This window comes from Corylus avellana, chromosome ca1 (genome assembly GCF_901000735.1).
Source record: "Corylus avellana chromosome ca1, CavTom2PMs-1.0".
Taxonomy (NCBI): Eukaryota; Viridiplantae; Streptophyta; class Magnoliopsida; order Fagales; family Betulaceae; genus Corylus; species Corylus avellana.
The window spans coordinates 11,044,818-11,058,083 of NC_081541.1; the positions used below are offsets into that span (position 1 = coordinate 11,044,818).

At 35.4% G+C, this 13,266-nt stretch overlaps 1 protein-coding gene across 1 annotated transcript; it reads right to left on the reverse strand.

The window, feature by feature from the left end:
* Positions 1 to 1,598: 1,598 nt before the first annotated feature.
* Positions 1,599 to 8,178, reverse strand: LOC132183626 (uncharacterized). Its single transcript, XM_059596989.1, has 11 exons — positions 7,713 to 8,178; positions 6,834 to 6,998; positions 6,628 to 6,746; positions 5,909 to 5,983; positions 4,013 to 4,106; positions 3,860 to 3,919; positions 3,340 to 3,405; positions 3,156 to 3,254; positions 2,390 to 2,434; positions 2,116 to 2,218; positions 1,599 to 1,984 (listed from the first exon to the last, which is right to left on the reverse strand). The coding sequence occupies exons 1-11, from the start codon at positions 7,833 to 7,835 to the stop codon at positions 1,902 to 1,904; spliced, it is 1,032 nt and encodes a 343-aa protein (XP_059452972.1). The 5' UTR covers positions 7,836 to 8,178; the 3' UTR covers positions 1,599 to 1,901.
* Positions 8,179 to 13,266: the final 5,088 nt, after the last annotated feature.

Sequence of the window (13,266 nt, forward strand, 5' to 3'; positions counted from 1 at the left end):
GCTAGTAACAAAACTAGTCTAGTATAGTTGATAGGGAACTAGAGCACAAGGCTCAAATCCTCGTGGTCGTGGGTTCAAGCCCCTATAGACTCTTTCTTCCTTTGTTTTTCTTTCTTTTCCTTCTCACCATTTCTTTTCCCAATTCCCACGCCACATATTTCTTTTCTTTTCTTTCTTTTTTTTTTTCTCCTCCTCCCACACAGCAGACTCTTTCTTCCTCATTGTTTTTCTTTATTTTCCTTCTCTTCCCAATTCCCACGCCACATATTTCTTTTTTTTCTTTTTTTCTTTTTTTTCTCCTCCTCCCACGCAGTAGACTCTTTCTTCGTCATTGTTTTTCTTTCTTTTCCTTTTAACCATTGCAGGATAATGGGTTTCTTCCCTTTTTTCTTTTTTTTTTTCTCTTTCTAGTTCTCGCAACATCCGCCCCCATCTGCTCTCACATACGTCTCTTTTAGCATCAAAGATTCAATTCAGGTAAGAGTTTTTACCTTTTGGTACTTGGGGGTTAGAGAAGTAGAGAACACTGAAGAATGTGAGATTTATAATCGGTTAACCGGTTTAACCGAACCGTTTAACTCTGTACCGTTATAATTGATAATTTCGGTTAAAATTCTTATCGGTTCGGTATCGGTTAAGAAACCGTTTAACCGAAAATTATCGGTTAATAACCGATAACAGCCAAAACCGAACCGTTTTGACCGATACCTACCCTTAGTGGCTGCTAGCAGCGCGGCCGCTCCCACCAGATCTGGGGTGGCACGCGGCCACCCCATGGCCTAGAGGTGGCCGCGTAGCCACTCCTAGATTTGTTGGGAGTGGCACGCGGCTACCCCCATGGCCTAGGGGTGGCCGCGAGCCACCCATGGGTGGCAGCTCCTCACTCACTTGGGTGGCTACAAATCATTTTTTTAAAAAAAAAAATTAATTAAACCTGATATAATGAGGTGTTTTTGTTTTTTTTCTTACTATGTTCCATGCTGAGGTGGCAACTCCTTAATGGTGGGCACAAAATGGTAGTTTTGTGCACCATCCTCAATGAAGTTATTATCTTTGAATACATGTCAGTTTAATAGATTTGTATTGAAAAAATTTCTCCAATCTAATTTATAAAAGAAAAAAACTTTGTCCATTAATAAATAAAAATAACTAGACAGTAACTTCTTGATGTTGGTATTCAAAAGTTCATTATCGAAGAGTTTTATGTAACAATAAATTTCTATCCCAGTAATTTGGTGGATCAGAGATAATTGGTGTCTCACGCGACTTGATGAATTAAAAGTCATTGACAATAGTTAGGGGCCATGAATTAGATATTTTGCTTATTTTTGTTATAATTTTCCTTTTTTTTTTTAATTTCAAATTCAATGATAATTTTAAAAGCCACATTACTTTTGGATAGACAAGAATAGAACAAACGCCTTCCTTCTAGAACTACTCCTTTTCCCTTTCCCCTCTTTGAATAGAAAAAAATTAAATAAATAAAAAGATGAGACTCATGCTTATCATTCATACTTAATGACTTCTCACAACTATATTCTTGGATACCGAGACTGAAAATCTGACAATTAGGCAGATTCATGGGAATACATTACATGTCACGAGCAATATAATTTGAGTTAATTTGATAGCTCCAAATCAACAACATAGGATTTTCTTTCAGACCTTATACAACAAAAGTGTTAGATTTTTGAATCCACATGATTCATAGACATACACAGTTCTTGTGGATGCTCTCCTACTAGTGCGTTGAAATTCTACAAAACAAATGATTTTTTTTTTTTAATTCTTGGTCAAACCGTGTTTGCAGTCATTACCAAGTATAAGCACTAAACCTTAAAAATAGGATATGAGAGTGAGACCAAAAGGAGAGGCAACAACTAGGAGACATGACCTAGCATTCAAGAATAGGCAAAACCAGATACTCTTTCGATTTCCTTAATGATCAGTTCCTTTTCCTCTTCAAATTGCTCATCTTCAGCACCTGCAAAGTAAATTAAGTTAGCAGTGATCACCCCAACGGAAAAGGAAGGTTTTATATGTATTTTGAGCCATGTGGAGTCAACACGCTGCTGTCTAGGAAACTACATTGCCCAAAAGATATAATATAATAACCTCTGCCGGCAGAGAGATTCTGAAGCAAATCCAGCAATTTCTCATGGTTTTTTGCCAGAATAACCTTTACTTCTCGGGGCTTGTTAGGATTAGCAACAAACACCTAAAAAGAAAAATAAATAAGGAACATGGATGGTAGCAGCAAAGCCTGTCAAAGAAATAGATATTTTGCAGGATGCCCTTGGTACTTCTTAAGTGCACCAGAAGGAACATGAAAATAAGCATAATTAGCAACTACAGTCACCAAAGAGAAAAGTGAGAGTAATCAAATCACCTTGAAAATGTGGAAAGCAGATATCTGAATATTTTTGCTTGAGTCCTGCTCAGACAAGCAAAAACAATAACGAACAAGCAGAAGAGTTAAAGCACAGAGAAGGAACATTACAAACATGTTTTTGTCAATGTAACAATGATACAGCAAAATTGGAAAGCTAGTCTAATATACTTTGGGCTTCCTGTTAGTTCATTAAGAATTAACATTATCAGCTCAAAGTTTGAGCCTACCCAGGAGGCAGAATAGGCAATCTAGCTAGACAGGCATATAGAAGAACAAAGCTTTGATGGCTCCAGTCGATGCCACATATCTGAAATTCACAGCCAAGAGATTGCTACATAATCTAGTTTCCTATAGAACAGGGACCCCACCTAGCAATCCACAACCCATCTGCACTTAAGTAATTTAGACTTCAATTTGTATCACAAGGACAAATCTAGGATCGCATTGGACCATTGATCAGATCTCACTCCTTGGCATAAAGAGCAGAAAAATGCCTGCTTGGTGATGATTTCAATATGAAAATAACAGTAATTAAAACTGTATGTACGTAAACTACAGGTAGAGATGAGAAGCTGAGCAAAACAGAGTAAGAGCATGAAAGCGATGCAAATAATAAAGACATGTCTTCAGTTACACAAAACTAAAATTCCATGACCAAACCCATAAGCATCCATGTAACAGTATAAAAGCATTGCCCATGTAAACAAAATAACACCAAAAGAATCATAGAGGATAAAGGAAAACAGAAAAAATAATCCTATACCTTCAGCAATGTCATCATGACTTTCAAGTACCGAACTTCCGAAATGTAGCGCTTCATAATATGGGAATTTGGAGACTCCAAAAGAAATTCTGAGAGAAGCTAAAATTCATGAACATTCTATTGTTAGCACATCCAATGGATCAAACAAACAAAGAGCAACTAGAAAACTATCATGAGAGCTAACCTTCAAAGATTGCCTCCTTGTCACATAATTAGTAGATGTCAAGAGTTTCTCATATGAATCAAAGAACTGCAAAAAGAATTTCCGATTAGATAAGCTGAAAGATAACATGGAGGCTATCTTCACTACCTGCACCATGCACTTATACAAATCAGGGCATTTGTCCTTGATTGTCTCCAAAAAAACCATGAATTAAGATTATTATTATACTAACATCCAAAAAAATTGAGTAGTGCTATTCAGTAGACTCTCATACAATTGTCATACAACTATGACAATGTGATAGTACAAATAGGACTTGTAAAAATAAAAATCAATGGTTGATATTTATTGCCACATCATCATATTTGTATAGCAGTCGTATGAGAATCTACTAAATATTATTTCTCAATAAAATTTGTAGTCAAGCAGATCTCCATGTATAAAATATTTAAATCAAACATACATTAAAAGTTCCAGCGCAACAGTTGCTGACCAGATTTGTTCAGTTTCAGATAGTAAGAAAGATACAAAGCAACCAAACCTCATCATAATGAGCAGTCAAATATTCGGAGACCACCGTTCCATGTTTAGTAAGCAGATCCTGCCAAACATTTATTTAGGGGCATATAAAGGAATATCAAAGAAAGGGACTGGAGTATTCAACAGGAAAACACAAAAGAATAGAGGAACTAACCTTAAAGGTAGAAAATGCATCAGAAGCAACATCAAAAGTAGGCAACTCCACAAATTTGAAGAACAACTCAAAGCTTGGAGCCTCCAATATGTATCTGAAAAATCACTACAAAATTTAAACGCGTGAAAAAAAGAAAAAAAAAAAACACTTGCTTGCAACAAGATAAGCATGAAAGCCAAAATTCCCTAACATAAGCAAAGACCACAAGAACTACTTTTTGATTAACAACATTGTAGCATTGCAATCAGATTGGAATTTGAAGTTTTAAAGGACTGTAAAACAACAATTTTAAAGCGAGTGACAAATCCTCAATATCTGAAGCTATGATATGTCCCCCATCACACTCCGTACAAGGACAACCAAATTCCTTTTACTTTTTCTTCAACAACACAATAGAAGAACTTTGAACCCTACAAGTCCCAGAAATATTGGGTGAACACCAGAATGCCTCAAACAAAAACAAAAAAGGAGAGATACCACTTAAATATAAAGTTTGGTGATCAAACTGCCATATTTCTGAATGTTGGTCTAGAAAACTTAACCCATTATGTGTTTAAGCAGTTCCAAGACACATGTTTATAGTATTCATTTAATTTAAGCAGGCCACCCAAAAGGTGATAAAAGTAATATTTGTCAATGAAAGCTTAAACACATATAAAAGATCCTCCCACCCCCCAAAAAAAAAAAAAAAAAACTAGGTGAAAATGAGCTAGAGGCTTCACATGAAGGGAAAACTTAAAAACTTATGATAAATTTCATAAAATGGATTCAGAGTCAGAAATGATTCTTAAAAAGAAGTGGCAGAAAATAAAAAATCATCTTTTGCATTTGGAAAAAATACACTTAACCTCCTCAAACTTACACCCCATTGGGCCATTGGCACTTAGGTCACCAAACTTTACAAAGTAACATTTAAACTCCCCAAACTACCACTTCGTTATTACAACTTCAGTTAGCATTTGGCAGTAAAATGGACAAAAAATGACACGTGACATACAAATGCCAATTTTTTTACTTGAAATGCCCAAATTATTTCTAAATTTTTTTTTTTTTTTTTTTAAATAACTCAAGGTGTGCCCAAACGACCCCTTCAACCTTGTGGGGGTGGTTCTGCCATCCCTTGACCATTTCAAGGGTGGTTAAACCACCCCCACAATTTGCCACCCCTACCTTGTGAGGTTTGTTCGGCTACCCTCTTGCCAATTTACAAACAACCGAACCATCCCCTCACAATTGAGGGGTGATTCGGCCACCCCAACAAAAGGGAAAAAAAAAAAAAAAAGTCATGCACATACATGCCATTTTCCATCCATTTAACGTTAGATGCTAGGATGGGTGGAACTGCAAATAAGGTAGTTAAAGAGGAGGGGACTATGTTTAGGAAAAGTAATAACTCTTCAAAAAAAAAAAAAAAAAGGAAAAGTAATAACAATACATAAGTGAATACATCCTAAGTTGAGGATAATCTTCGGATTTTAGGCTAATGCCTCAGGCTTTGTCACTTCTAAAACCAAGCAACCTTGTAAATAAACCATGACAAGTAACAACCAACAATATATGATATCAAAAAATGCAATAATTCCGTATGCGCAAATTGTATGCGAGTAGATTTTTGTATCTAAACAATGAAATACAGCTCAAAAATAATGGGGGTGATAGTGATGAAGGAAAAGTCACATTTGGAAGTTTTGTGAACTGGAAGCATACTAAATATGCCCAAGCACAAAATTAAATCACTTCTTTTTCTATACAATCCTGTACAATCATCACCGATGAAGGAGTAACAATGGAGCTCCTTTCACAAAATTGCACCAACTTTAGCAGGATTATTACGAAACAAGAATTAGAGAAGAAAAAGGAAAAGAAATGAAAAACATGAAAATTTGAATATCTTACTTTGCAAGTGTCGAGAATTTGATGCATTCCCTCAACATATTTCCACAATTTAAAGCAATTTCCTTGTTATCATACCTGGTCGGAAAAGATAACAATAAGTCACACACAACATTATCTTATTAAGTTTACTAATAACACAGGACTGAATGGTAAGTACACGGTAAGTACATAACAACTCAAGAGAAGCATAGCTACTACAAAAAATAGCAATAATCGGCTGCACTGGATGGTAAGTACATAACAACTCAAGAGAAAGAATAGCTACTACGAAAAATAGCAATAATCGGCAGGCAAGGCTAAAACATTTAAGTGGGGCACTAAATATTTGATGGTAAGTAAACAATGCAAGAATCAAAATTGAATTTCTACATAGAATCAAAGTTGACTATAATTGGTGGGACCTTAATAACCAAAATAATCTAATGCAAAATCCTTTCAACATTAGTAACAACACTCTGCCGAAGTATGGCAGCATTTTTCTCACTACATCTCCCCCATGAAAATTCTGTAATTACCAGAGCACAGACTCCACAAAATAGTGGAAAGCCATAATAGAGATAGAAGGGGAATAATCTCGTCAAGTTGTTATAATATCCAGTGTGACTTTTTTGATTTGATAAGGATATACCTCCAATGTGCATGAGAAAAAACAAAACAAATGGGGCAAAGAAAAAGATTAAATAAAAAGATGAAGGAAAATATTTAAAAAAAAAACTCACCACACCACAAGAGAGTCTAGTAACTCCAAATGGTTTTCAATGTATTGCACACAGCAAAACGTGGTGCCAACCTTCTGCTTCAAAAATATGGACCAGCAGTGAACTAAATCCTTTCTTGCCTGCGTCAAAAGCACTACATCAATGTGAGAAATCGGTTAAGCCATATGCGCAACAAAGTGCTCACTAAAACTCCTGAAAAAACTTACTTCCCATCCCAATGTCGGTAATTTGTGAATCAGAAGAGCAATAATGTCTTCTTTACATATTTCTTGGACCAGCTGTGTGACCTGATCCATATTTGGTTCGGCCTCCCCATCTCCGCAAAGCATACATCTCATAGTTCCGAAATTCTTTTCGACTTCTTCCAGGGCCTTTAGTACATAAAAACAAGCATCAATATCCAAAAAAAACATAACAAAAAAACCAATTCCAACACAATAAATGACTAACACTCATGGATTTTTTTTTTATTTTTTCTAACTTCCTTCCATAACAAAACTCTTACTAGAAAATGGTTCCAAAATGAAATTTAGATCAGGATCCTTAGAAATTCTTAATTCTATCATGTAGATTTTCTTCCTCACATCAGAACCATGTTTTCAACTAAATGATCACGATGTTGACATATCGGTATTTATCACTTCTATAATTCAGCATTTATCACTTCAGTATTTACTATATTTCTCGTATATAAACGTTGAAGTGACAAAATCTTAACTATAGCAAATGTTTAAGAAAATGTACGTGGTATAATACCCTGGAAATTATAAAGCATCTTAATCCATGAACGTTTGTAGCCATTTCAATTTCCTCCTTAGACAGCATTTGCATGATAGTAATATAAACTAATTTCCCCTTTTTATGTACCGTAGAATTTGCAAAGCGAAAGCCTTTCACTTCTCTCGCTTCTAGAAACAAAATTACACTGCAGGTGTAGCCAAACAACACCTAAGCAAAATCTCGACGTCAAGATTGTCGCAATCAACAATCGCGAGGGGAATGATATTAATTCTCGTACAAATTGATCGTAGAACCATGAATCTGGTAGTAATTTCGCGACATTTACAAGAAAGAAAGAGAGAGACCTTTTCGAGGGCTTTAACTTCGACGACGGTTTTGGTGTCGAGTGCGACGAGGCTGTCCTTGATGGCCTTGGCTACCTCCGGCGGGGTTTTGGGCCTCGACGGCTTGAAGAACGAGAACGACATGGCCGATTGCGATCTCCTGCTCTCTCTGTGACTGTGTGTGCGCTTGATTTTTGCTAGAGCATGCTGTAGATCGGCCGACGATCATGCAGATTGCAGAGGTTCACAGCTGCTCAAAGTTCTAAGTCGATTTCTCACTGTTTCACCAGATTGGAATGTCGTTGTCTGAGATATTTATTGAGTCAAAGAATACATTCTGTCTTAATAGAGAGAATAACCAACGGTTAGCTTTCATGTGCGCTGCCTAAATATCTATCATGACGAAACTTAAAAAGCAGAAACCGCCTCCATAACAAACAACTATATCGTTGCCCCCTTTCTAGGTCGCACTTCCACCGGAATTAAGATCATCAGGAATTGTATCATATATATATATATATATATATATATCTATGGTGGCCCCGCCGATAATTATATTTTTAACTTTTTACTTTTTGATAAGATAAAACATATCTTTAATATAACTAAGAGAGAGAGAGATATGACCATATTTCTTGAAACCATATTTCTTGAAATTGAGGTTCTTATTTCCTCCGATCTCCTAGCTTGTGTTTTTTGGTGTTTCTTCTTTTCCGTGTGACGAACATTTCTTTTCCGTGTGACGTCTTTGAAGAGATGATATTTTCTCCCCTTTTTGGGGGACATTATTGCCATATGTGGCCTTCTTCATGTCTGGCATCCTTAAGATTTTCTTGTGGGCTATAGGCCCAAACTCTTGGCAATAATTATCACGCTGCAGTCTTGAAGGAGTAGTTTAATTTAGGACTGACAATTTTGACATGACTTATAAACTCAACATGAACACGACACAAAATTAACAGGTATTGGATTTGGGCTTATCGGGTTCGGGTCTTAATCGGGTTGACACGATTAAATTCGTGTTTGGCAGGTCCATGGGTCGACCCGCCAGACACGTTTAATAAATGGGTCTGGCGGGTCAACCGGGTCTGTCGGATCAATCGGTTTTGGCGGGTCAGCCGGGTCTCGGGTGACCCGCCATACCCATTTATTTATTTTTTTTATAAAAAAAAAAAAAATCTATGTCTAAGTTCTAACTAAGTTAACCTTAACACTTATTAACTCACTCATGGCTTCACTTCACTCTTCACTTCACGGCTTCACTTCACTGGCATATTCCTTGTTTTTCTGTTACTTTTTCTATGTGGCTCTATATATTAAAACATTGTCTTTTAAATCATTATTTATATATTAAAACATTCTCTCTTTAAAACTTTTTATTCTTCTTGGACGGTTATGATAAATTTGACTAGTCCTTTGACCAAAGAGATCTTTTTATTAAATTATTTTTTTCCAATTTTGATTAAGGGGTTTTTTTTTTTAAAAAAAAAAAATGGGCCGGGCCGGGTCGTGTCTACTCGATATGACCCGGTTATGCTAAACGGGTTAAGCAGGTCGTGTCGGGTTACTCGGATATTTTCCGTGTTATAATCGTGTCAGACCCGCTAACCCGTTTAGCTAAACGGGTCGTGTTTGTGTCTCGGGTAATCGGGTTGCGGGTCCTAATCGTGTCTATTCGGTTACCTGTTTTGCCAGCCCTAGTTCAATTGCCCGGAGATCACACCTTATAATGGAAATCACATCTCATGAAGCGAGAGTTACTGGTTAGAATCTTCTTCTCTCATTTTCCTGTTTAGGCATACATGAATAACATATGAAATATCAATCACACAACATCCATGATGATTAGAGTGTAGCACTAAATAAAAACTTTCATATATGGATATATTTTGATTACAATTTACATCATGGCTATAGCACAAGCGCCGATTAAATATGGAAGGAAGAAGTGCAACTTTTAAGAGAATATTAACAGCAGGCTCATAGAATTCGTTTTATAATAAGTAGTTGAGTAATTCTTGTGTTAGGGGTTTTCATAAAAATGTGTTTACTTATCTGAGTTGTTGATCAGTTGACGAAAACTATTCCAGGATAATTAATCACACAAGCTTGTTTAGAAAAATGTTATTTTACTAAGGAAATTCCTCGTGTAGTTTTCCTAATAGAGTAACTAATTTGAGGTTAAGTACTTAAATAAAAGGGTTAAATAACTTTTTAGTACCTAAGTTTTAACGCCTTTATTTTTTTCTACTTAGGTTTCATTTTGTATCATAAATAATATATAACCCCTAGGTTATGACTAAATACGAAGATGGTACCTCAGTCCATATTTCATTAATAAAACTGACAAATTTTCGCTTCAAAATTCAATTAGAGGGTGGTTCGGTCAACCCCATACTGACCTTGGGGGTGGCTAAGCCAAAATATGGGTGACCAGCCACCCCCATTTGGCCAAAAATGAGTACCATTTTAGTATTTAGTCATAGTCTAAGTATCATTTATAATACAAAATGAAAAATAGATAAATAAATAAAAAGCGTTAAAACCCCGGTACCAAATGATCGGGGATCCCCTCAAATTCCTTAGGGAATTCAAGAGACTCAAATTAAGCATATGGTCTGTTGGATGTGATCCAGCGATCCAGAACAATCTAATAATAAAATAATTATAAAATTATAAAAATCAAAATAAAATTAATAAAAAACTTTAAAAAATTTGTAAATTTTTTTTGTGGTGGCCAGTCACCACTGTTTAAACTCTAAGGGTGGCTTCGGCCACCCCAGACCGCGGCTCTGGGGTGGCCAAAGGTCTAGGGTGGCCGAAGCCACTGTTTGTCCCTTAGGGGTGGTTCGGCCACTCCTAAGGGCTAAAAAAATAAAAATAAATAAAAAAATTCTAGTTGGCCCTTGGCCCTTGGGGGTGGCCGAACCGTCCCTTGGGGGCGGTTGGGGGTGGCTTTGGCCACCCTCAAGGGCCAAGGACCACCTAATTTTTTTTTTTTAAGCCTTGGGGGTCGCCGAAGCCACCCTCTAACCTGTAATAGCAGGTGGTGGCCAGCCACCACAAAAAAACATACAAATTTTTTTAAAAGTTTTTATTAATTTTATTTTGATTTTTTAAAAAATAAAAAGTAATAATTTTTTTGTTTTAGTTGATTGTTCTGGACCGTTGGATCAACATCCAATGGTCTAGATACAAAATTTGAGCCATTCCTTACGTAATTCGAGGGATCCTGATCCGGTACCAAAATGGTATTTGACTCTTAAATAAAACTACTTACTGCCTAATACTCCCAATCATCACATAAATCCCTTAAAAAAATAATAATCACTACTTATTAATTAAAACTGTCCAACTTAAAACCTATCGACAAAGTTTATAACCAGTTAATCTTCTAACAACAATCATTCAATTATAAATTTGCCAAGGGACCCTTTACTAAACCTTTCCGTGTAATTCCATTTTGTTTCCTACAACTTAGACTCAATTCAAGTCCTTCATAACCTGAACTTAGTCTCAATTAATCCTTACATCAATTATTGTTAAAAAACAAAAAAAATCTAGAAATTAATTAAGGCTACGACATTAGCATTGTGACATAATTATAAGATAAAAATGTGATATATATATATATATATATATATATATATATATATATAGCATTACTCTAAAAATAATGAGATAGCATCCTTACTAATTATAGTGGATCTTAATTTTTTTTTTTTTTGACATGTCCACACAAGATGGGGGAAGAGGAATTCAAACTAGTGACCTCCGTTTCATAAGACGTGGTCTCCAGCCGATTAAGCTACCCCTTGGAGACAATGAATCTTAATCTATTCCAATGCGCTACAATAACAAAGAAAAATATTCTTATACACGTTAATTTGTATAATAAATATATGTTATTTACTTTTATAAGCTTTAAATACTAATTCCAAAAACCTTTTTATTTTCTTTCACATCCTCAGTAACGGGACTTGATAGTTTTTTTTTACATGTTCGCACAAAAGGAGGAGAGGTGAATTCAAACTAGTGACCTCCACTTCATTAAGTGTGGTCTCAGCTGATTGAGCTACCTCTTAGAGAACGGGACTTGATAGTTAAAATTGGAATATAAAATGATAATTTTTTCATAATGGTCCCGTATTATTTGAAATGTGAATGTATTTAAACTAATCTCGCATTATATATATATATTGACACCAAAAGTCAAATATTTAATTGTTAAAATTAAAAACGCATAAAAGTATGGGCAATTTCTGTTTCGTAAATTTTGTGACACATTTGTTTTCTTGGCTTGACCGACGACGATGAATAAGGTCACTGCATGGCGAATAAATTGGTATACATAATACGTCCACTAGTATACCAATATTTTACTCCAAAGGTCACTGAATGGCGAACACGTAATACTTTCTTTCTCAAAAAACTTATAGTTTACACACGATTTTGGAATTTTCATCTCTCTTTAAACTTTGGTGAAAAAGACCCACAGCATATATCATAGATGAATTTTAACTTGGTGGGGTCCGACCAGGGTCGTCGCGGCGGCCCAGCAAGTTCAAACAAAGTTTAGATGGTGGCCCGGCAAGTTTCAACCAAGTCCTAGTCGGATCCTTGCGGTGGCCCGGTGAAGTTCCTGCAGGGTCTCGAAAGGGTCCATGTCGGGTCCCAGTAGGCCCTGATAGGATCTTGGTTGGGGAAGACGGGGTCTCGACGATGGCTTGGTGAAGTTCTTGTTGGGTCTCAGTGTGGTTCATATTAGGGTCGCAAGACTCGCAACGGGGTTATGGTCGGGTCCCGACAGTGGCTATCTTTATTGATTAAAAGGGAATGCTATATGCTCTCATCGTATTCTCCTAATCATATGTGGATATTATTTTTTTTAAAAAAAAAAAACAAAAAATAAAGTTGTTTTTATTTTTTCTCACTTGGTTTTTAGAAAATAATATCCACTTACAACTTGGAGGATACCAGAAGAACACCATGAAAACATTTATAATTCTCTTTGATTAAAATACCTTAAGAAATAACAACTTTATTGATAACATGATGATTATGATTTAAATATTAGAGATAATATGATATCATTATAAGTAGTTTATTCCTCTTAGTATTTTATTTATATTATAAATGCTTGAAGTATCAAATCTTTTACCAAGAGATGAATCCAAAACGATGTGGAGTTTATTCAATGGAAATGATGAAAGCAATTAATTAAAATAAATTATACGAGTATCAATAAATAAGTTTCACATCATTTTGGTATCCATTTCTTATGTGTTGTAGAAGTGTCACACACTACCTAGTTCATTATGAAATTAAGTAAAAATTATTATTATTCAGCTCTTGATTTAGAATGTATTAGGGTTCTTCGAACTACTCTTATTTATCTATTATTTATACATTATGTGCTTGAGCAATTAAGTATGTAACAGAATGTTGTGATTCGTCTTTTATTTTTTATTTTTTTATTTTTTTTAAGGGTATAATTATTAGAGAAATGATTGATATCAATATTTTTTTCCATCTCATCTTACAAATCAACTATTATATTTGTAGACTTATGTGA

What these genes read in the sequence shown, in the direction of transcription:
- LOC132183626 (XM_059596989.1), bottom strand. Translation starts at nt 7,835, where the DNA reads ATGTCGTTCTCGTTCTTCAAGCCGTCGAGGCCCAAAACCCCGCCGGAG. An exon ending in TACCGACATTGGGATGGGAA is followed by an intron (nt 6,747 to 6,833) that starts GTAAGTTTTTTC and finishes CTTTTGACGCAG; the next exon opens with GCAAGAAAGGATTTAGTTCA. An exon ending in ATGCATTTTCTACCTTTAAG is followed by an intron (nt 3,920 to 4,012) that starts GTTAGTTCCTCT and finishes AATGTTTGGCAG; the next exon opens with GATCTGCTTACTAAACATGG.